At 39.0% G+C, this 22,383-nt stretch overlaps 1 protein-coding gene across 2 annotated transcripts; it reads left to right on the forward strand.

Annotated features, from left to right (window-relative positions):
- The first annotated feature begins 1,644 nt into the window (after positions 1-1,644).
- LOC117430489 (probable ribonuclease ZC3H12B) lies at positions 1,645-21,887 on the forward strand. 2 transcript variants are annotated; one of them, XM_034050553.3, is made up of 6 exons: positions 1,645-2,161; positions 13,792-14,567; positions 14,722-14,861; positions 15,289-15,523; positions 15,617-15,723; positions 15,948-21,887. In XM_034050553.3, the coding sequence occupies exons 1-6, from the start codon at positions 1,970-1,972 to the stop codon at positions 17,372-17,374; spliced, it is 2,877 nt and encodes a 958-aa protein (XP_033906444.3). In that variant the 5' UTR covers positions 1,645-1,969; the 3' UTR covers positions 17,375-21,887. The 2 variants fall into 2 exon arrangements, with proteins under 2 accessions (XP_033906444.3, XP_058856669.1); XM_059000686.1 differs by lacking the exon at positions 1,645-2,161 and adding an exon at positions 11,836-11,967.
- Positions 21,888-22,383: the final 496 nt, after the last annotated feature.

Below are 22,383 nucleotides of genomic sequence, written 5' to 3' on the forward strand. Positions count from 1 at the left end.
GTTTTCATCAGAATTGCATGCTTTGCTATGATTTTAGTTCACGAGACATTCATATTGTTGACCAAACTATACTACAGCACTGCAACTGGAACACACACTACATATAGGAGGCGGTGTGTTCCAGTGGTTAAAGAAAAGGGTCTTGTAAGCAGGGGGTCCCTGGTTCAAATCCTGGCTCAGCCACTGACTCATTATGTAACCCTGTCTTTCGGGTGAGACGTAGTTGTAAGTGACTCTGCAGCTGATGCATAGTTCACACACCCTAGTCTCTGTAAATTGCCTTGGATAAAGGCATCTGCTAAATAAACAAATAATAATGATGACCATTAATATGACTTGATTTTATTTTTGAAATACAGAATAAAATAAGGTGAATATGGGGGTGGATTTTCTCACCAAACACAGCTTGGATTCCGATTCTAGAACATTCTTGAGCCTGCTGGCCATTAGTCGTGTAGCACACACTGCACATGACTGTCATCTCGTTACCACGGAAACAACCATATAGAACACATTACATCGAATCCTTGGTGGTGGAATTTCCTTTGTGTTCTTTGTGTACCCTACTGCGTTTTTCTGTATATGGCAGCCATACTCAATCACAGCGTATACCCTGCATCAGAAACAGCTGCATCAGAAATAGCTGCACTGCACTGTGACAAATCTGCACAAACGTTGCAGGAGAGTCTGTGCGCATCTCGGAGACTGATTTAGTCTGCTCTCCAAGGACTGCGTGGCCTGATTGACCTCCAACAGAAACCAAGTACAAGTCTATAAAATACCAAAGTCAAGCAGGCAAAGATTTTAGCTGACGCTGCAGTTAGTAATGTTGGTCTTCCTCTAGAACAGAATGGACAGGTTGAGATGGAATTAGGACAGGACATTCCTGTCATAATAATGCAAGCAGCATGTCATCCTGAAACATTAGTGGCTCTGTTCCTGCTTAAATATCTTAGATACAAGTGCTGCTGTTGGAGTGGACAGACAGATCTGAGGGTTGATATCATTTCCAGTCATGCTGCTCCCTGCTTTAAGTTTATACAGTCGCTGCTTTCAGACACCAGAACCCAATGTGCAATCTCGCAATTTGATTTGCAATGGCGGAGTGTTACAACTGATCACTGGAAACCGAGAAGGGGTGGGGCCTGGGAATGTGAGGTTAGGGGTCATCCGCTGTTGTCTTTTTACTGCTCTATAATCATTTCAGCCTCAGTATTTAACTCCAGCAAACAACCACTTAGGCTTAGTATTTAGTAAACATAATAAGGAGGGGTGTCAGATATCTACAGTAATGATTTTCTGTGCAACCAAAATAGGAAGGGAGCTACAGCAAGTGGCAGTCTATTGCAGATGAGCAGGGCTTCACGTCCTGTGATACGTACAGCTTTTAGAAGACAAGCGTCTCTTTATTTTATTTGTAAATCGATGTTATTTGGTCTCTCAAACTGAACTACTGTGTACAGTATACGTTGTATGTATATGTGATCAAATATCCCAAAGCTAACCTTATTCTCTAACCTTTAAAAAACACACCCTTGTGAAAAAGCGACACCATTATTGCATTCATGCAAAGAAAACCCTGTTCTGTATGTATACATCAGTAGCACACCATCACCATCTCCAGCACAGCATATTTCATTTGCCAATAACAACACGAACATGTTTAGGCCCTGCCTGCCTGCCCTTCTTGCATGAGGGGGGCACGGCAGAGGCTATTGCTGGAATGTAAGCTATCTGCACAACCGGCGGCAGGGGGCGGAAGACCTGTTGCTAAGAGACAGTCTGTGGGAGGCAGGATGATGGAGGAAAGGATGCAGGGGGAAATTTTCAGCCGGGGGAAAACGCAGCTCGGGAAAATATCGAATTCGTCGCTGTATTAAGCGTTTGACCCATTGCACAATACCGTTTTTTTTTTGTAACATCGTATGATTAGGCTTTGTTTGCGTCGGTCTTTCATTTTTATTAATAAATGGTTTTGGAGCTGGCAGCGCCCGCGAGAGCAGGCCCCCTGCTGCAGCGCTGTATCCCGCACATCGAGCGTGTTTTCCGGGTAAGGGTCAGCCACAGCTCCGCTGAGTCAAACTGCGGCAGCTCCGTCGACAGCAGCAGCATTAGGTTGAATATCGGAGAGGGCGAAGAAGGCGACTGCAGAAAGGCAAACGTAAGTACCACACAGAATTAAACTGATTATATTTGATATAAATCAGTGTCTTATATTTTGTAACCACGTCGCTTTTTTTTCAGTATGCCGTGCATGATGAACACGTGAACAGCACAGGCGTGAATATTTTTTTTTAATAAATAAAAAGCACCACCTTATATACGTTTAAAATGCCAAACGCCTTTTTAATAGTTATACCCCAGTATCACTGCTAAATTATTCAGCAGTGTGAACTTCTCTTTTTCTTTTAATTGATGGCAGCGTGTGATTTATATTTTATAATGTATATTTTTGATGTACTGTACATCGTTTTAGGAATGCGGTTGGAGCTCTGACTGTATCTCCATCCATGAAAAAAAAAACAGCCCTGCTTTCCCACATTTGACTTGCTGAGTGATTTGACATACCTGACCCCTGTGCTGAAGTGAAGGGTGTGTAGCAGTAATAACAGGCGTTATGGTTATGAACAGTGGGTATGCGCCGAGGTCTTTGCAACCAGAACAAGGCTTGCATAAGGAAGACACTAAAACGACAAGTTTGAGAAATTTAGCCCCCACTTTCAAATCTGTGCCTCGTCCTGTATGATGTGTTATTATTACAATTGAAGCATTCTGAGCTGCGCAAGTTAGTTGTCGAGTGAACAGAATTGCGGTACAGTACAACAGCAATTAAGACGGTGAATTAATTTAATATTAATTCACAACTCAAGCACACCTAGAAATACAATTCAGTGTTTGCATTTATTAGCAGTATGCTGTGCCGCGGAGGCTTGTAAAGCCGGCGCTGTGTCAATGCTTGTATTGTTGTAGCGTCTTAAATAGCAGACCTGAATGAAACGTTTATCAAATATACGAAATAATCGATTGCTTAGCCTACAGATTCGGTGCAATCATTATTCAGTTAATGTACACGTGCAGCCACGCAGTTTGTTTTTTTAGAGGATTTAACTTTTTTACATTTTTTTTTTTTTAAATAAATCCCCCCCCCCCCCAAATAATAAACATAGACATGCCAAAATGATATAGGCCCAAACAAGATACATGGTAATTAAGCTAGAGTTATTTACAAAATAACTACAGTACTGCTGCTAGTATTTAGGGCGTTATGGTTTGCTATCCCCGCCTAAATATTTAGCATTTCAGCTTTTATGAGTCTCAATTTTTTTAATAGTTAATGTCCTGCCTGTTTACAAATATTTTTTGACAAGACACCTCACATTGTGGTTGTAGTCAGTGTTTGTGCTAATGTGCTTGGGGCCTGCCCTGTGTGAGCTACATACAGTAAAGGTCCAGTCCCTGAAACCGACACATGGGCAAGCAGCTGTGTGACCTTGACAGGGTCCAGCCTGTGAAGAGGAGGAGGAGGAGGAGGAACCCGCCAAGTTAAACCAGGCTTTATTTGATAACTTCAGGAAAGTCCAGCACATGACCTGAATAAAGCTATGTCACACAGAGCCAGATCCAGTGTGCCCACTCCCTGTGCGCTTTTACCTTTAGGAAAGGAAAATATGACTGATGTGTCATTGATCGCATTTACAGTAGCAGTCACTTAAACCAGCCAGATAGACGTGAATGAGAGGCACATTGAATAACAGCTACCTGATCTGAGTATCCTTTCCTCATAAGCCTGTTTTCAAAGTTCATCTACTGTTTGTACTTCCTCATGCTGGGTTAGAATCTTACGCCAGGGGACTTGAAAAAAAATACCCAGTCAGCTGCCAGACAGACCTTTATACTGAAGTAGATGCCAAATGTGTGTACGGCAGGGTTTGATTAATGTACACAGTTATTCTGTTCTATCAGTTTTGCTCTGTCATTGATTTAAGTCGTTGTTCTGTGTGGGAGGTATGAGAGCGCTGCTGTCTTACGCAGTGACATGGATGCAATATGGAGAAGTTCAGAGCCCACTAGGAACATATTAGCTACCCTGTTTTAATTTTCATTTGATCTTAAACAATGGGTAATTTTCTGTATGGGGTGGATCATTTTCAGACTGTTTTTGAGAAGGCTGCAGTTTGTTCTTTCCAACTGTGTTGGTACCTTTTATATTGACACATTTCCTGATCCTATTGCCCTGGGACTTATTACTAGTAGATAAATATATTTTGTCAATAGATACTGTAGCTGATTTTAAAACATGTGCCAGCTTTCGTGGATGCACGGATCAGGTTTTTGGAGTACAGATCCACTAGCATATTTTGTTAATTTAGCAGTTAAAAATAAAATCATATTTAGATAAACCTCAACCTTGGCATTTAAAAAAAAAAAAAATCTGTTATACTGTTCAGTAACTGCATGCTTTTATTATTTGCAGAAGTACCTGTAAAATTGTTAGATTCTCTGTAGCTTTCCCCAATACTCTCCTTTTATCTTTACATTCTGTACACTGTCTATCGTACGAGGTTGAAATTACTTCATCAATATAGAGATTAAAATGACTAAATATATGGTGTACTTCATTATACCATCCAAAGTGCTAGATGCCCAAGAGTAGTGTTACAGTAATTGGTCTTTTGGTGAGCATGGAAAAAGAATAATAGCCTGCAGATATGAAATCATAATTGTATTACTTTGGCAGCTTGTAGATTTCCTCCTGGAGCAGGTGCTAGCATTTGGGGGCTGATCCTTATCAATCATCAGTCAATCAGTCTTTATTTAATGTAGCGCCCTTTGCTACAAGTTGCCACAGAGCGCTTCACATGGGCAAAACAGGAAAATATACATAGCAGTAAGCATTTGAAGCAGACCAACACATTAGTAACTACAATAAAATACATAAGTATGATAAAATAATAAAAACAATAAAACATACAGTAAAAATGCAATAGTAGTACTAGTCATGTATATGATAGACTATAAAAATATGTCTTCAGCCTATTATTATTTGTTTATTTAGCAGACGCCTTTATCCAAGGCGACTTACAGAGACTAGGGTATGTGAACTATGCATCAACTGCAGAGTCACTTACAACTACATCTCACCCGAAAGACGGAGCATAAGGAGGTTAAGTGACTTGCTCAGGGTCACACAATGAGTCCGTGGCTGAGGTGGGATTTGAACCGGGAACTTCCTGGTTACAAGCCTGTTTCTTTAACCACTGGACCACATAGCCTCCAGTTTTAAAAGCTGCCATAGTTGGTGCCTCCCTTACAGAGGCTGGCAATTCGTTCCACAGTTTAGGGGCCCTATAGCCGAATGCTCTACCACCTGTGCCCTTTTTTTAAATGTTTGGAACGATGTGAAACCCAGCATCCTGGGATCGGAGCGGCTGGCCTGGAACATATGGGACCAGTAAGTCACTCGGGTAGGATGGAGCTAACCTATTTAAGGCTTTATAGGTTAAAAGCAGGACTTTAAAATTAATCCTGTATCGTATTGGGAGCCAGTGTAGGGAAGCCAATACCAGCGTAATATGGTCAGAATTTATTGTTTTCGTTAGGATCCTGGCAGCAGCTTTTTGCACAAGCTGCAGTCTGGACAAAACACAGTTTGGAATACCAGAAAATAGGGCATTACAGTAGTCTATTCTAGAAGTTACAAAGGCATGCATCAGTCTCTCAGCATCCTGTGCTGAGAGAAAGCGTCTTAATTTAGAAATATTTCTTAGATGGAAAAAAGACACTTTAGTTACGTTCCTAATGTGGGATTCAAATGAAAGATCAGGGTAAAAAAAAAAAAGACACACAGATTTCTAATTTCTATCTTTGACTCAGTGTGGTAGCTGTCCACTGTACAGGCACATTGATTTACCCTCTCTCATTGATTTCTTGACCCCAAAATTATGACCTCTGTTTTATCAGAATTTAACAGTAGAAAATTTGTTGACATCAATTTCTTAATATCAGTGAGACAGGTAGTTAAGGTATTTGCAGATGTGCAATCACCTGGTTTCAGAGATAAATACAATTGTGTGTCATCGGCACAGCAGTGAAAGTTTGCCCTGTGTCTGCGGACAACATCACCATCCCTGTCATGCGACGGTTCAGTTGGTCGTTGAGTTTAGATTTTTTTTGCCTGGTTTTGGTAAGTTGCACAGGGCACGCTGATGCTTGAGCAGCCTGTAGTTTTGCACACACCTGAATCTTAGCAATCCTGCTGTTTACCTAAAACACCTTCTGTGGGGGTGTAAACCTTTTCAATTTATTAAACCGAGATCGCTTGTGACCTTTTACCCTAACTCCAATCACGCCTCCGACTTGACATTTAAAACCACCGTCTGGAGTTTTGTGGAATCGGGAGCAGTTGACAGTGCTTCACAGACAGTGGGCCTGCGTTTTACATGTACATATATAAGGACATGCAGATATTCTGTATGCCTAATTTCCTGTGCATATGGAGCCGGTCTGTAACGTATAGCGTAATTCTGTATGGTGCTTATTCTTAAAAATATAGAAAATCAAACAGAATCTCACACCTCTAGTATCTGCTTGTAATCCACTTCACCTTGTTACTGTGCTAAACGAAGTCAGTGAAGGCTTATGACATTTTGTAGTGAGTGTACTGTATGTGAGCCCTTATACGTGAGCCTCAATTGTCATAGCTACACCTGATATAATAATCAGATAATGAAGGTTAGGAAAGTCTTTGACCTCGTGAAAACAAATGTAAAAAAGACAATTTCATGGTACGTCATTTTAACTTCTCCAATAAAAGATTCCATACTATAGTACTGTTCTGACACTCTGCTACTGACATTCAGGCTCCCACACCCATCCAACCAGTATTGGAGTTTGAGTCAAACATGATGTTTGCTGTATTCCTCAAATTTCTGGCATCACTTGAACCTAGTGATGGTGCAGTATTTTTGAGAAGATGTTTCCTTTGATGAAGAATGCTTTTATAAATTCCACCACTATGCTTATATAACATGTTGGTATAAAACATGCTGTGAAGTGCTCTGGTGAGGACAGGTTTTAACTATCAAGACAGCAAAACATTATCAGGGTCTCTGACTCATGGGCAAGGGGGTGTTTTCTCTCCCATGCCTTCTGCTGAAAACTACAATCGGCATTTTTATAGTTGACGTTTTTGTTGGTTGTGACACACTTTTGGGGAGCTGAATAAAAGTATGTTTCCATTTTATTATGGAACCAGCGTCTCTGTCGTAAAATAGCAAAATAATAAACATCATCTATTTCCACTACTCAAACATTTACACAGAGAAGATGGAAGTTCCCCAATTGAGGGAGACAGCCTATAGCCTGGAGGTCTTTCACATGTGGAAATGACTGACCTTTCAAGGTTGGGTCAGGTGCTGTTTGTTTGTACTCCCTTTTTTTTATACAAAGGGCTATGGATTTATAATGTTCACAATTTTCTAAAAAAAAATACCAGTCTGTTGGAAAAGTTATCAAGGGATAAAGCATCAAAGGGGTGTAAGATACAATCCGTATCTTTTTAGGGTACTTGATATGTCTTGCCCTAATAAAGGATAAGGAATTCATTCCTTCAGTTTAAATAAGCATATTAGACACAGCATATTTACAGCATATTAGACACGTGCATTCTTCTATTCAACTTAGTAAGTAGTTTATTTAATTGTATTTATTGTTTTATTTTTTTACAGAGTGCATTGAGTGCTAACGAGTGTTGAAAGAGACTGTCAGACATTTGCATTCTCTAACCGCAAGAGTCTGAAGTAATGCTTAGGGTGCAAGTTGCACAGTGATTACTTTTTAATCATGAGTATAATCATTGCAAGTATTGTGTGTTCACTCACTGTGACAGTTTTAAACCAATTTTAAATAATACTCAAACTTTTAATCTTTAAAACCTGAGCCTTAACATTCCTCTTCCTCCTCAATCTTTAAGATATAGGGCTAGTTCAGTTGAGATTTCTGGAAGTATGAAGATGTTTAGTGGGTGCATTCTTCAGCCATGCCTGGTCCTGTCCATCTGTCTGTCACACTCTGCATGGCGAACCAACCTTTCTTATAGAGTTCTAGCATCCTATAGAGTTAGATTGCATTTCAGTATAATTATATAAGTTTCCAAGTTAATGAGAATACTTCCAATGTGTGTTCAGTGTGGTGCTTAGTAACTAAACTGGAATTCCTGTTCTAACATTTTAAATGCTTTTTAGGTCAAATTATATTTATATACTGGTTTTGCCATGTTCTCTATGAAGGTTTATCGCAGATCCTGACTTTAAAACTATGTACTGTAGTTAGAACTCATCATCATTCTCTTCATTCTAGCCAGGTTTAATACAGGATGTTGGCCATACTGTACATTCACTTGCTTTCTGTGCCTTGCCTATTGATCACCAGGGTGACAATGCTTTGATTTCGAATAGCTTGAAGTTTACAAATTTTCTTAAGCTAGGTTTTTCTGACAGCAGTGAAAATAGTTCATAAAAACAAAAACAAATATGGTTCTGTTTTACACCCAAAAAAAAAAAAAAAAAAGAAAGCTTGTCACTTTAACAGAAAAAAAAATCTGTGAAAAATAATCCTTGGTGTCGTGCTTGCAGCCACGTCCACAGCAGCCAAAAAAAAAAAAAAAAAAACCTGTCTGTTGAAACCCTGATTTACCTTGCCCCCCTCCCCTCTCTCTGTTGATAATGATTATGTTGGTGCTGCTTTGAGAAATACAGGCTCCGTTCTACCAGTTAGTCGTGACTCTGCTCAAAAGCTGTTTGCCGACGACAAGGCCTGGTTGCTAAGCAACACTCACTGTAACATCCCTCTCTGTACGGCGGGGGGTTGAAATACCCCTTTTCAATGACCACAGTATCTGGCTTTTCTAATTTAAGTGCCCCCTTATTTCTGTGTTCCTTTTTTTGTTATTTGGACTACTGCATGATTCCAGGAAGTAGGCTAGGACTTAGTCGGATTTAATGTTGTTATATTCAGTTATTTTGACCAGTATCATATGGATGATACACAGCAAGACACAAAACCTAGCTGCTGTATTCTGTACAATGTGTGACCCACTGAGATACATTTCCCCTCTGAACTGTTAACTAGGAACACCCTAAATATGAACCTTCCATGATGTGATGATTCATACAGCATGTACAGTAATTGTGTTTCTCCTGATCACCCACTTATATTTATGATACACTAGTAGTGAGTGTTATTTTCCAAACTACTGTTAAATTTACTGTTAAAGTAAAGTATTTACTGTACCTACAGGGCCAGCTGAGAGGATTTGAATACTGATCTTAAGATTTAAGTTCTTAATTCGGGTTTACACAAAGTCATTTTTGACCTTACTGAATTAAGAAGTCATGCCTTATCATTAGAGCACAGTGGAAAATCGTGACGACTAGGTTCAGCGTTTAATTGTCTTTGCCCTGGTGAAACTGTCTGACCTGCAATGCTATTATGTAATCAATGGTAATCTTTACCTAAGAAACGAGTGAGGTGTTATCAGTATCGGGGGTTTAACCCCCTCACATACGGTACACTAGCAGTTTCCTGTGACTACATTTAGAACCACCTAGAGAATTCTTAACCCAGTTGTAACCACCCACGTTTCTGGTCACTGCACTGTAAACTCATGAATGTTGTCTTTTGATACAAATACTTTAGTCATTTGAATTTAATTGCTGCTGATTAAATTGGATTGGCAAAGTGTTGCTGCCCAGGGACAACTTTCTTCTAAGCTACCAGTGATATCTGGTGTTCCTCAAGGGTCTGTTTTGGGCCCTATGTTGTTTAATTTGTATGTTAATGATCTGGCAACTATACATTTTTCAGAATGTACCAGTATTATTATGTTTGCAGATGACACTACATTATATAAAATAATTATAAATCCAGAAACAGACTCCTTAGCTTTTCAACATTATATCAATCATGTCTATAATTGGTTTGGGATTAATTAATAGAAAGTCACTCATAAGCTCCGGGGGGGTTGGGTATCTGATAACTTGCCCTGGTCACACCATGCCGATTATGTTTGCAGCAAAACGAGAATAATCTGGGGGGTTATTTTTCGTTCCTTTAGAGATGCCCCATCCAGATGTTGTTTTACATCTGTACAAGAGTTTGTAAGAGCTATTTTAGATTACAACTGTTTTGTCTGGGACCCATTTCAAACATACAATACTAAGAAGCTTGAGTCTGTGCAAAAATGTGCTTGTAGGATTGTAATGAATGACTGGAATTGAGATTCTACTCATGACAACCTTCATAGTCACTCTTCTCTCAAACCATTAAGTGGCAGAAGGTCCTGTTTTATTCTTGTTCATTTCTATAAGGTTCTGCCTCTGTCAGTAAAAGACCTGGGCTGAGAGTCTCCTCAGAGCTGCTCTGATCATGAGTCCTTTTCGCCTTCAGTTGTGGTGGTGTTCTTTCTTTGGCACAGCCTTGGGGGGTATGAAATGCCCTTCCGGATTCCCTTTTATCATTGTCAAGCCTCTCCGGGTTTGAAACTGCTGTTCAGTGTAATCTGCCTTTTGAGGTGAACTTGTTTTAGTTGTAATGAAATTTAAATGTAAATATCTTGATCTTTTTTTTAATATATTTGTGCATTGTATGTATACACATGTGTGTTTGTATTGATAGTACTTGGATGTATTGTTTGTTATTGAGTGGTCTGCTTAGGTCTCTCTTTGTATTAGTGCTGCACTATTGAGATGTACCTGTGTTGGCCCTGTGGGCACAAAGTGAATAAACTAAAGGGAACTAAATTTCCTAAAGACCCCTCCGTTTTGTCAAATCAGTATTAACTTCTACAGTTATGCAATAATAAACCCTGTTCACAAAGACTGTTGTTGGATTATTTAACAGTAGTCTAGTTCAGTTTCATGCAGGCCTCTATGATAAGAGAACATGCCATTCATCATACAACACTACTAGTTTATTTGAAAGCCGATATGTTTCAGTCCGGTACAAGAGTCTTCTTATTCTGTGCAGTTACTGTTTACTCCTTCAAGCAATGTAAGTTTCATACATAACATTTAGGGGTGGTTTCGGTGCCCCTGATTAACACTAATCTTGGACTAACGTACCTGAGGAAGCATAAGGTACTCCAAGATTAGCAGTAATCGGGGTTTATGAAACCATAGATTCACGTCTACAGTACTTTCAATAATTCTTGTACAAGGTGTTTCAGTTTACATTCACTGCATGCAATACTGTTTGATATATTTCAGAAGTAGAACAATACCCTGATGCTCCTTCTCATACTTCTTTGTCTGTTTTGTTGCTGTAATCATCTCTACAGTCCAGATTGTGTTAATACAGACGTTACTACTTCATTATTATCATCTTACCCTGCAAATTAGCAGCCCATTAGTAAACCTTGTCTTTATGACTACATTGCTGCAGTTTACAGTAAAAGATCAGTGGACAAAATTACAAAATATTTCCACTGATGTCTCCACTGTACATCATGTTTGAAATGGCATTATTTCCAAGTCAAGACTTCCTGCTTTTGCCATCACATAAACTAGTTAATAATTATTCCAGACTTGTAACAATGACATTGATTGTAATGAGTGTGTACTTAAAAAGCTCTGTTCACTATACCATTATTCTATACTCTTGTGTCTGACAGTCACACACATTTATGAACAGTGGGTTGAAACTCCCAGGTTTCAAACTGAGATCTAATTAGAACAAATACTGTAGAACTCTGGCCTGAAGCCAGGGGAAAGTGTTCTGCACGTCACACGTAGTGTCACTCACTGCAGGGGGTGTGGCTCTGTGGGGATAAAAGACACCATGGTAGACGCAGTATGTCCGTGAAAAGACAGCGTGACTGCTGTGCTTGTAATGAAAGACGCTTGTATTCATACTGGATTAAACAGAGAGATTTTTTTTCTCATAATAACATTACAGAAGTGATTGCTAACTGTGAGTATTTTGTTTTTGTTTAACAAGGACATGAATATATTACTTCTGTAGAAAGTTCAGTTACACACACACACACACACACACACACACACACACACACACACATATAGATACACATAGATACTTGTACATTTTAGTTCTTAGTTCCGTTTGTGTACAGCAGTTACACACAAGAAGATGCATAATGTTTATCTGTGTATTTATCTGTAGATTTATGTTTTTACTTATACATATGAGTGTGTGCAATGTATAACTTGGGTTTATTCTGTAAGATGTTAATTAGTTTACAGTTTCTTTTTCTATAACAAGAATATTAATCACATTGGTCTCAGTCAGACTCTCCTTTTTGATGTGGTTTTAGTCTAAAGTTTAAGCTTGCAAGGAAATGTGGGTCTGGAGTCTTTTACTTGTTAAAAAATTCTTACAACTGAGAGCTACTGTGCAACTTGTAAGTCCATGTGTATGGTAAATACTATAGCTTAATGAAAATAGAATAAAAGAGTAACACAGTTGTACTGTTGATTTTGAACGAATTTCTGAAAATACATTTACATACAAGACTAAAAATAATGATTAATTTGCATTAAAGTTTTGACATTTCAGAATGGTTTCCCCTGCCAACCAAAAGTCATGGGCTGCTGGCTCGTACTGCGGGTCTGGTTGTTATGACAATGTTTCCACTTTCAGATGGTATATTTCCCTTTACTGTACATGTAGATGGGCTTCTTGCCCAGGCTGTTGCAGGAATCCACACGCTCTTATTGAACCGTTTGATTATGAATTGAAAATCACACAAACAAATACCAAACACTTTTCAGAGTGTTGTAGTTGTTTTGTAGAACCTTGACAAGTAAACTAAATACTGAAGTTTAAGATGTGTAAGGAAGGAACCAACTAGATACGGAACAATAACAAGTAAAATTGGACTAGACTGGAAACCTTTTTGATTTATTTTTCTGCTTTATTTTTTAAATTGTTGTTGTTGCTTTATATCTAACTTGCAGGGTAAAATACAAGCAACAGATCATTGTAATTATGGAAAGAGTTTTACTTGGTACAAAACAAGTACAAACGCCTGCTGTCATAGGCTGCAAATACAGTGCTGATATTAGTGGTAAAAAATGTGCAGCTGTGTTGCCTAAATGACTGAGCTCTGGTGTAATTAGTGAAGAGGGCAACACTCACATGATCTTATTATTTTAGCCGATCGAAAAGGGGAAGCAAGTGCAAGGTAAACTGGAAGTTCCTTGTTGGAAACTTTGTCTAATAGTGTCTTGACATCAGAACTGCGTATTGCTCTGCTGTTTATCTAGTGACAGCCACGTGATTCTTTTTGAATAACGGTTTTAATCCCATTTTTAATACATTCTTGTTGTATGCTTCTGGGTGTTGGTGAATGGAAGGCCACAGCTGCTTTCTCTGTTTTAAATACAAACGCACACTTAATCACCAGGCAGTACAAAAATGGAACAGATTTTACTGTGACATTTTGTTTAATTTTTGAACCCTTAACTGGGGGAGGTTTTTCTGACCTTATATAAATACAGTAAATCGAAATAGTAGATCATAATTTGCATAAAGCATGTAATACAAGACCATAACTATGCGAATTCAAATATCTAAAAGGACTATATGCAAATTGTTATTTGACGTTATCAATTGCAGATAAGATAGTTTTGAGGGTATTTTACAATGCCACTTTCAATTCTGCTGTTTTTGTATTTTATTTGACATGCTAAGAAGACTGTCATTGCATGAAACTATTACTAATGCTGACTTGTGGTTGTAGATTGAAAATAATTTTCCATTGTTCTTCTTCTTTAGGACTATATAGTTTCACTTATCTCTCCGGAACACAGAATAAAGGAACGCTTAACATTAGCGTTGCGTAAACGGCTGCTGACAGTGAAATCCACCATTGAGTATGACTCGCAGGCTGTTGTGGAGATAAAAGACAATGCTCTTGAGATTTCGGGCGGCGAGCACAACGTAATGACGGCCTGGTCCATGGTGGAGAAGTTGAAAATGGAGAAACGGTCCTCCAGAGAAGAGGTCAACATTCTCAGAGAGACAGCAGCAGACTGCAGCGCGGAGTCTGAGGACGGCACAAGCTCTGAGAGCGAAACGGAGCCGGCGTGCGGCAAGAAGAGGGAGCCACTCATCAACAACAAGCCCCACCGCCAGCTCTGCCGCTCCCCCTGCCTGGACCGGCCTAGCTTCTCCCAGAGCAGCATCCTGCAGGACCTCCGAGCCGAAGACGCCAGGGCCGCCAGCTGCAAGCTCAGCCTGGATAAGGAGTACCAGGCCAAAATGGATTTTGCTTTGAAGCTGGGGTATTCTGGTGAGCAGATTGAGACTGTACTCCACAAACTGGGGGCTGACGCCCTCATCAATGACATTCTGGCAGAACTTGTGAGGCTGGGCAATAAGGGCGACGTGGACACGCAGAGTGGTACGTGCACGAGCACAAGCATGTTGGTACCTCGGGGCCTCTGTACAAAGGAAATCGCCAGCCCAGAAATCTCATTAGAAGAGGAAGCAGTGGACAATTTAGACAATTTGAGACCAATAGTGATTGACGGGTCTAATGTGGCTATGAGGTAGGTTTTTAAAATAAGCATCCACTGTAGTCTTTTTATTGAGTTTTAATAATGTATGGAAAAGACACACACCAGAAAATCTTTTCCTTAACCATGAACCTAGCTGGACAACGATTGAGGAGATAAATGTTTTTGTAAATTGTTTTAATTGTAGTCATGGAAACAAAGAGGTGTTCTCTTGTCGTGGGATCCAGCTGGCTGTCGACTGGTTTCTGGAGAAGGGGCACAAAGACATCACAGTGTTCGTGCCGGCGTGGAGGAAGGAGCAGTCCAGACCCGACGCACCGATCACAGGTACAAACAACACGGGACACAGACACCTGCGTAATGGCAAAGATGCAAAACTTCTTCAAATTAAACCATTTCGGCTGGTTTTACAGACACAGATTAGCAGTAGTCCTATACTACCTTACCTAAGTTAACATCAGGTGGGGATAATCAGTGTCTCTGAAACTAGCCATTTATGCTTTAATATATTAAGTGCATGGTTTAACAGTACATAAAAGTTCATTTACTTACACGCAGCTAAGCTTCATGCAGTGTTAAAATAATGTTTCCTTTAATACCTTAATGCATATTGATGGGCATTTTAAAATAATGTATAGCATTTGTTCCATCTTATCTGTGCTTTACATATCGTCACATTTTCTACATCATATCACAAGGATTCTCTGCATTATATATAGAGATTTTTTACTAACATTTTCAAACAACTTTCCAGATCAGGAGATCCTGAGAAAGCTTGAAAAAGAGAAGATTCTTGTATTCACACCTTCACGGAGAGTCCAGGGGAGGAGGGTGGTGTGCTACGATGATCGCTTTATAGTGAAGCTGGCATGTGAATCTGATGGCATCATTGTGTCCAATGATAATTACCGGGATCTGCAGAATGAGAAACCAGAGTGGAAGAAGTTCATAGAAGAGCGGCTCTTAATGTACTCCTTTGTAAACGACAAGTAAGTTACTCAACAGAATTCGTTCTGTGGAAGAGTACGTTTTATAAAACAAAATAAAAACCAATAATAATAAAAACCTTTTTAACTTTGCAGGTTTATGCCACCTGATGATCCTTTGGGGCGTCATGGTCCAAGTTTGGAGAATTTCCTCAGAAAACGACCAGTTATTCCCGAGCATAAGAAACAACCCTGTCCATATGGTAAATAATGTTTAATTTAAATAGAAATCTGTATACTGCATAAACCACAGGTATTGAATAGTACATTTGTGTGTTTGTCCTATGCATACATTTTCTTGATTACAAATTGGCCACCTGGCCAAGAGAGACTTTCTTAAGAGCAAATGAAAATGTTGCTTCAAGAATTTTGTATACATGTGTGTTTTTTTTTTTTTTTTTTAATGGTTTTCCTGATTTTTCTGCAGGAAAAAAGTGCACATATGGGCATAAATGCAAATATTACCACCCAGAGCGTGCTAACCAATCACAGAGATCAGTAGCAGATGAGCTGCGGGCTTTTGCCAAGTTGTCTGCTGTGAAAACCATGAGTGAAGGTGCCCTGGCAAAATGTGGCACCGGGCCTGCCACAGCTAAAGGAGAGAGCAGCTCTGAAGTCAAACGCGTCGCTCCCAAGCGTCAGTCAGACCCCAGCATCCGCTCAGTGGCCTGTGAACCAGAGGAAAGGCTATCGGCAGCTCGCAAACCTGAGGCTAGCTCCGTGCCTTCTCTTGTGTCTGCTCTCAGCGTGCCAACAATGCAGCCAGCCAAAAGCCACGCTGCTGGTGCCTTGAACACCCGCTCCGCCAGCAGCCCCGTGCCGGGTTCTTCACAGTTCTCTCAGTGCTCGTCGCTGGAACACATGTCTAGTGTGCAGTATCCACCTATCCTGGTCACCAACAGCCACGGCACCTCCATCAACTACTCGGAACAGTACCCCAAGTACGACACCGGGGGGGCTGATCACGGCTACTACTCCATGTTGAGCGACTTCTCAAATCTGAGCCTCAGCAGCATGCACAACACAGACAGTTTCTACAGCATGGAACAGGAGCACGGCATGTACACGAGAAACCCCAGCCCTTGCCCTGATCCTTGCATTAGCCATTCGAGTAACGAATCCTCCTACTCCTACGGGGACCTGTACATGAGTTCAGGGGACGGAGGTCCGGAGGAAAACGTCAAGTGCCACCTGCCTCCTTCTCAGAACAGGTTGCAGCCGTTTTCCCATGGCTTCCACGAGGCTTTAAAAAGAGTGCAGAGTTACGGACCCGACGAGCCCAAACAGGCGCCACGCAAGCAGTCAGTTTCTCACCTTGCGCCGCATGTACAGCACCCCGTGGTTGGGGCACGGTCGAGCTGCCCTGGGGACTATCCCATACCTCAGAACGTCCACCCGTCCTCAACTTCACAGCCAGGTCGGGCTTTAGGCATGACCAGGATGGACAGTATATCAGACTCCAGACTCTACGAGAGCAACCCCATGAGACAAAGGAGGCCTCCGCTGTGCAGGGAGCAGCACGCCAGCTGGGACCCCCTTCCCTGCGGCACTGAATCCTATGGGTACCACTCTTACCCCTTAAGCAGCAACCTCATGCAGCCTTACTACGAGCGCGTGATGGTGCGAAGCATGCCTGAGAAGATGGAACAGACCTGGAGGTCCCCGTGGGAAGGCATGCCTGCAGAGCCTCAGGAACGCCATTTAATCCCAGAGCACCAGTACCAGACCTACCGCAATCTCTGCAACATTTTCCCACAGTATCTTGTTCACTCTGTTATGGAGAAGAATCCTCACATGACAGACCCCCAGCAGCTTGCAGCTGTCATAGTCACCAAGTTAAGGTCTGGGCGTTAAAACATTTCATTTTGAAGGCAAAATAAGTATAATATTATATATTTGACGGACAGAAAAAAAAACATAGTTTTAAATAATAATAATAAAAAAAAGAAATGTGATGCACAAAGTATATCTTATTGTGTATATATTTGTATCTGCTCTAGCACTGCTGTAAATATTTTGGGACTGGCACAAAGTAATTTCCAGAGATTTTAATAAAAGGTGGGGGAACCTAAGGAAGTGCATACCTCACTGCATGGATTTTAACTTAAATTGCCTTTTATTTAAGTGACCTCATAGTGATTGTTAACCACTTTTAATTTATGGTATTTTTATGTTATTTAAGAAGTGTATTTGCTCCATTGAATATGTTGAGTATTAGCAATGTGAAATTTAAATTTGCTATCATAACAATTCAGTTATGAAAATATTTCTTTCCTTAACAATCTACTTTTTTTATTTTTTTTTTTTATTTAGAAATGCTTAGCTAAACACAGAGGCAATGAAAATGGTTCTTATTTACCTTTTATAGCCACTGACTGTATCTTAATAGGTTCTGTTATTTGGATAAATATGTTTAGAAAGTAGCCATTGTGAAAACCTATTTCAAAGCTGCTGAGATTATGCCAAAACATTAAGTACCGTTGTTGTTGCTGGGTATTAGTTTAAAAGTACCAGTTCCTTTATAGCAGGTTCATTTTATTTTATTTTAAGACATGCCACAATTTTATTTCATGATGCTTTTATGTTTGTTGGTTTAATGTTGCATCAATGTAAAACTGACATCATTTTCCAAGTCATACATCGGATTATGGCTCATCCAGCTAGAATATGTGTGAAGTATAGTTTTCTGTTAAACTGGTACTTCTCTTTGTGAAATTTAAAAATCCATGTGAGGGTGTGCATTAATTTCCTTGAGTCTCAGGTACCTTGTAAGGTGATAAAAAGAGCCTTCACGGAAATGCACTTAGAATCATTTCCAAACCTTCAATACCTGCAGTAGATTTTTTGGGGGGGAGGAGGGGGAGGCTGTCGTTCTGCAGCTGAAGCCCTGAAGAGGCTGCCTTTTTCTTTAATGCTGCACTGAAAGGACACCGCCACCCTTCTTTAGATCCAAGTTTTATTTAAATATTTTGGAATGTTATTAGCTCGAGCCAGTTCGAGCGGAGACTTGTTGACTTGTAGTTTTTTCATGAGAGTCAGGAAGGCCGTGTACGGCCCTCTGTTTCTTCATGAGAAGGTGTGACACTGCCTAAATGTTTCTTACTGTGAAACACTCCCAACGTGAGGCTGCAGTCAGGTTTGTTTCTGGCATTTTGCTAACGGCTTGCACGCTGCTGTTTTTGTTTTTATTGATTTAATTTGATTATACTTTTTTTTTTTTTTTTTCTTTTTTTTATGTAATCTGGACTGAACTTAATTCAGCCATAACTTTGAAGTACACACTTATAATTAACACTAGCTTTTGTAAGGCCAATTTGTTTATTTTTTAGGCCCTTACCTGAATTCACCTGTGCAATGAAGAAAGATGCCAAACTAGAATTTTTATTTTTTAATTTTGTATTTTTATTTTTAGGTAACATAGATGCATTTTTTAAAAAAAACTACATTTGGAGGGGAAAAAACAGCTGCTCTCCCAGCATGATAAAATACAGAATTATTTTTGCACGAGGCTGTCATCCTTTTTTATGTTTTGTTGATCGCACTCCCGTCAAGTTTTTAAAATCCTCTCTTCTACACAGAGCTGTTGGGTGTCTTCAGGTACTTGACTTGCACAATCCTGCCCCGATTCTGCTCCATACTTTTTCTGTTTTAAATGCAGCAAACAGCAATGCCCCAAATGTCCAGAAACGACCTTTGTTTGTTGATACAAATTGTATCTCTTTTTTCTTGATTGTATAAAATATTTATGAAATGTACAGTATCATCTATAGTATAGCTTTAATATCGATTTCTTTGCCACAATGTTTGTGACACTGTGTGTCACTGGGAGTAGCCCATGGGTATGTACTATTTCTTACTGGGCACTGTAGTTTATAGAAAAAATAAAAAAAAACTTTTTAAAACTGCTAGGTGTGCACAGATCTCTTGTGTACCGCTTTTAGCGTTATCCTGTCCTATCTGTACATTATTTATTATAAATAAAATGTAAACCGTGTTAATAAAGCTGAAGTATATTGTTGTTACACTGTATTCTTAAAACTGAAAAATGTGTGGTAATTCAAGCGCTGTTGTACTTGATCAGTATAAGACATCTGCCTTGCCCGCTATTCTTGCAGTTGCTAGAATTTAACTATTCTTGTTTTGCAAATGGCTAGGTGTTTAAATTCATGAAGTTTTAAAGTCAATTCGCTCTAAATGTCTACTATAAAAAGGCATTGTATTTCTAATCTACTCAAGCTAATATCTAAGCAGTTCTGTAATGACTAGGATCTATGAAACTTTGCTGGGATCACCACATTTTTTGTTTATATATATAAAAAAAATTGAAACATTATGATTGCAAGTTGCCACAACTTTCTGGCTCAGAATTTTGCCTGAAGTAATAAAAAGCCACTTGGAGGCTTATTGTATTCGGTTACCTATTTTAATATGTGCCAGTTAAAAAGCAATGCAAAGTTTATGTGCTGTATTTCAAAGGCAATGAAGGATATATTGGCAGAATTTTTTTTAGAAGCCCATCCTACTTGCATGTTCTTGAGCTAGTCTAAATCTTGCAAATCTAATTGAGATATTTGAATAGTACTGTATGTGTACAGTATGTGTCATTGTATATATAAACAATTGAACAATTCTGCACTGTTTTACCTATAAATCAATTTACTTATCTTCCAACTTGCCCTCAGTTGCTAAGCTTTATTCATTGTTTAAAATGTTATCACGTACTTGTTTTGAGACTTTTACTATAGCATTTCTTAATGAAGATATGAGAGCCGAGACTAAATACAAATTACACTAACTGCATTATTAATTGAATTCTTATATTGTGTATCTGAAGTTCATTATCAGATTTAACAATCTGAATGAAAAACTATTGTATTTCTGTTAAGTGTACTCTGCTGTGGTTATTTAGCTGTTAAGGGTGAGTTGACTAATATTAGGTCTTGTGTTCTACTGAGCTGCAGTAGTTTGTTTTATTCTTTGGTTGAATGAAATTTGTTGCTTTTTAATTGTAACAAAATGTATATTGATAATTAAACAGAACAAACACAAAAAAAAACCAAAAAAAAACTCTTTGGGTCTGTTGACCCAAACAAAATGTAAGTCTCAATGACAAAGTGTGTCTGTTTCTTTAAATAAAGCCAACGTGTGGTGTTTGTACAGTAATTGTAATGTGTGTGGAATAAACATGTGTAAATTGTGCCAAACACATACAGCAATGTACAGTCGCAGGACCTCTCCTCAAATGATTCTTGTCCAGTTAAAAGATATAAAGGGTAACATTCGGTTTATGAATGTAAAACTATCTGTAGAAATCATTGTAATAGAGCTGTCAAAATAAGCAAAGGCACAGAAAGCAGCCTCTCCCAGCTCCCTCTGAGCTCCCAGTATAAAGTATGGTAGCCGTGGGTGTTAAACCTCAGAATAAGGAGTAACTAACATACATACATACATACATGGGATGCAGAGCACAGTCCTTTTTATCAATGTTACGAACAGGAGAATACTGGAGGTAGGTGAAATCTATACATGGGAATTGTACAAAGAAACGTGATAGATGCATCAGTGACCTTTAGAATATATCTGGCTGCAGACACTGGCGGTTTGATACTGAAGCAGGCGAATGGAAACATGGCATAACACAGACTCAGAGTTGCAGTGTTATTTATACGTTCTTCGATAGGTGTGGATTGTAAGTCCTTAACTGAGACAGCAAGGATCACTACTCGGATAATCTTACTGAACAGGATTCTGTATGTTGTGAAGGGTTTTGGTCTGTAAGGATGTGTGTGGGCACTTGAATTACCTTGCACTTCACACCACAGACAACCGCTCTATCTACTGCTGGAGATGGGAGTACAGAATACTTGTTTAAAAGGTCAAAATCAGCAACAAAATCCTTTTAGTAAGTAACAAGACAACATTAGTTCCTGAGGCAGTGGAGATCACGATACAAAAGACAAATTTAGTTTATGCTTTACTATATGTTTCTGTGTGTATTATAATATAATAAAAATATATAAAAAAAAAAAAAAAAAGCAGATGACTTGGTTTAAATGTATTGTTAAGAGCTACTGTTCTAAATATTTAACTTCTCTGTATTTATCATGTCACCATGAATTGAAAAATGTAGAAAATAATTTATTTGACTCATACTGTAACTTCAAAGGTACTGAAAATGAACAGGCGCTTTTTTCTTCAAGAACAAGTTTGGAAGTTGAATGTGGTACAGTCATTTTAGTGTTTAAATACGGATAGTTCCTTTTAATAAGATGTTTATTACTTTTTAATAAATGCCTGCATTGTGTTTTAGCATGAAGTGAACATTGCTCTTTTTGTTCAAAGGTAACTTAGTAAAAAAAAAAAAGAAGTAAATTAAAATATACCATGTTAAACTAATTATTTATTAAAATAGTTGTTTTGTGCTACCATATGCACCTGGTTTATTGCTATTGAATGTGTACGAAATATTAAGTGATGTAACAAGATTTTGTTTTTAAAATAAATATGTATATATACACACACGCGTGCGTACATATTTGACATTTTCTTTCTGCATTCTTCTCTGAAAATACTGTTTAATGTGTTGCCATTGATATAAAAGGTCCAATTTCTAAATCACAAGGTGCAAAGATATTTCATTTAACAGGAATACTCTAGACTTTTGTAAGGAAATGTCATACAGATAAAGCAGCCAATACTATCATACCACATATCTGTATTCATATGTAAGCCTACGGCAGTTCCCTCATACACAGACATCTGCTGTCCTATGACCCTATGATACAAAATGCATTCCACAGGTCTATAGTTACAGTACTAATTGTTAACAGTTAACTGGAATCTTTAAGAAGGCTTTATTCTCA

Source organism: Acipenser ruthenus, chromosome 26, assembly GCF_902713425.1.
Source record: "Acipenser ruthenus chromosome 26, fAciRut3.2 maternal haplotype, whole genome shotgun sequence".
In the NCBI taxonomy this organism is placed as follows: domain Eukaryota; kingdom Metazoa; phylum Chordata; class Actinopteri; order Acipenseriformes; family Acipenseridae; genus Acipenser; species Acipenser ruthenus.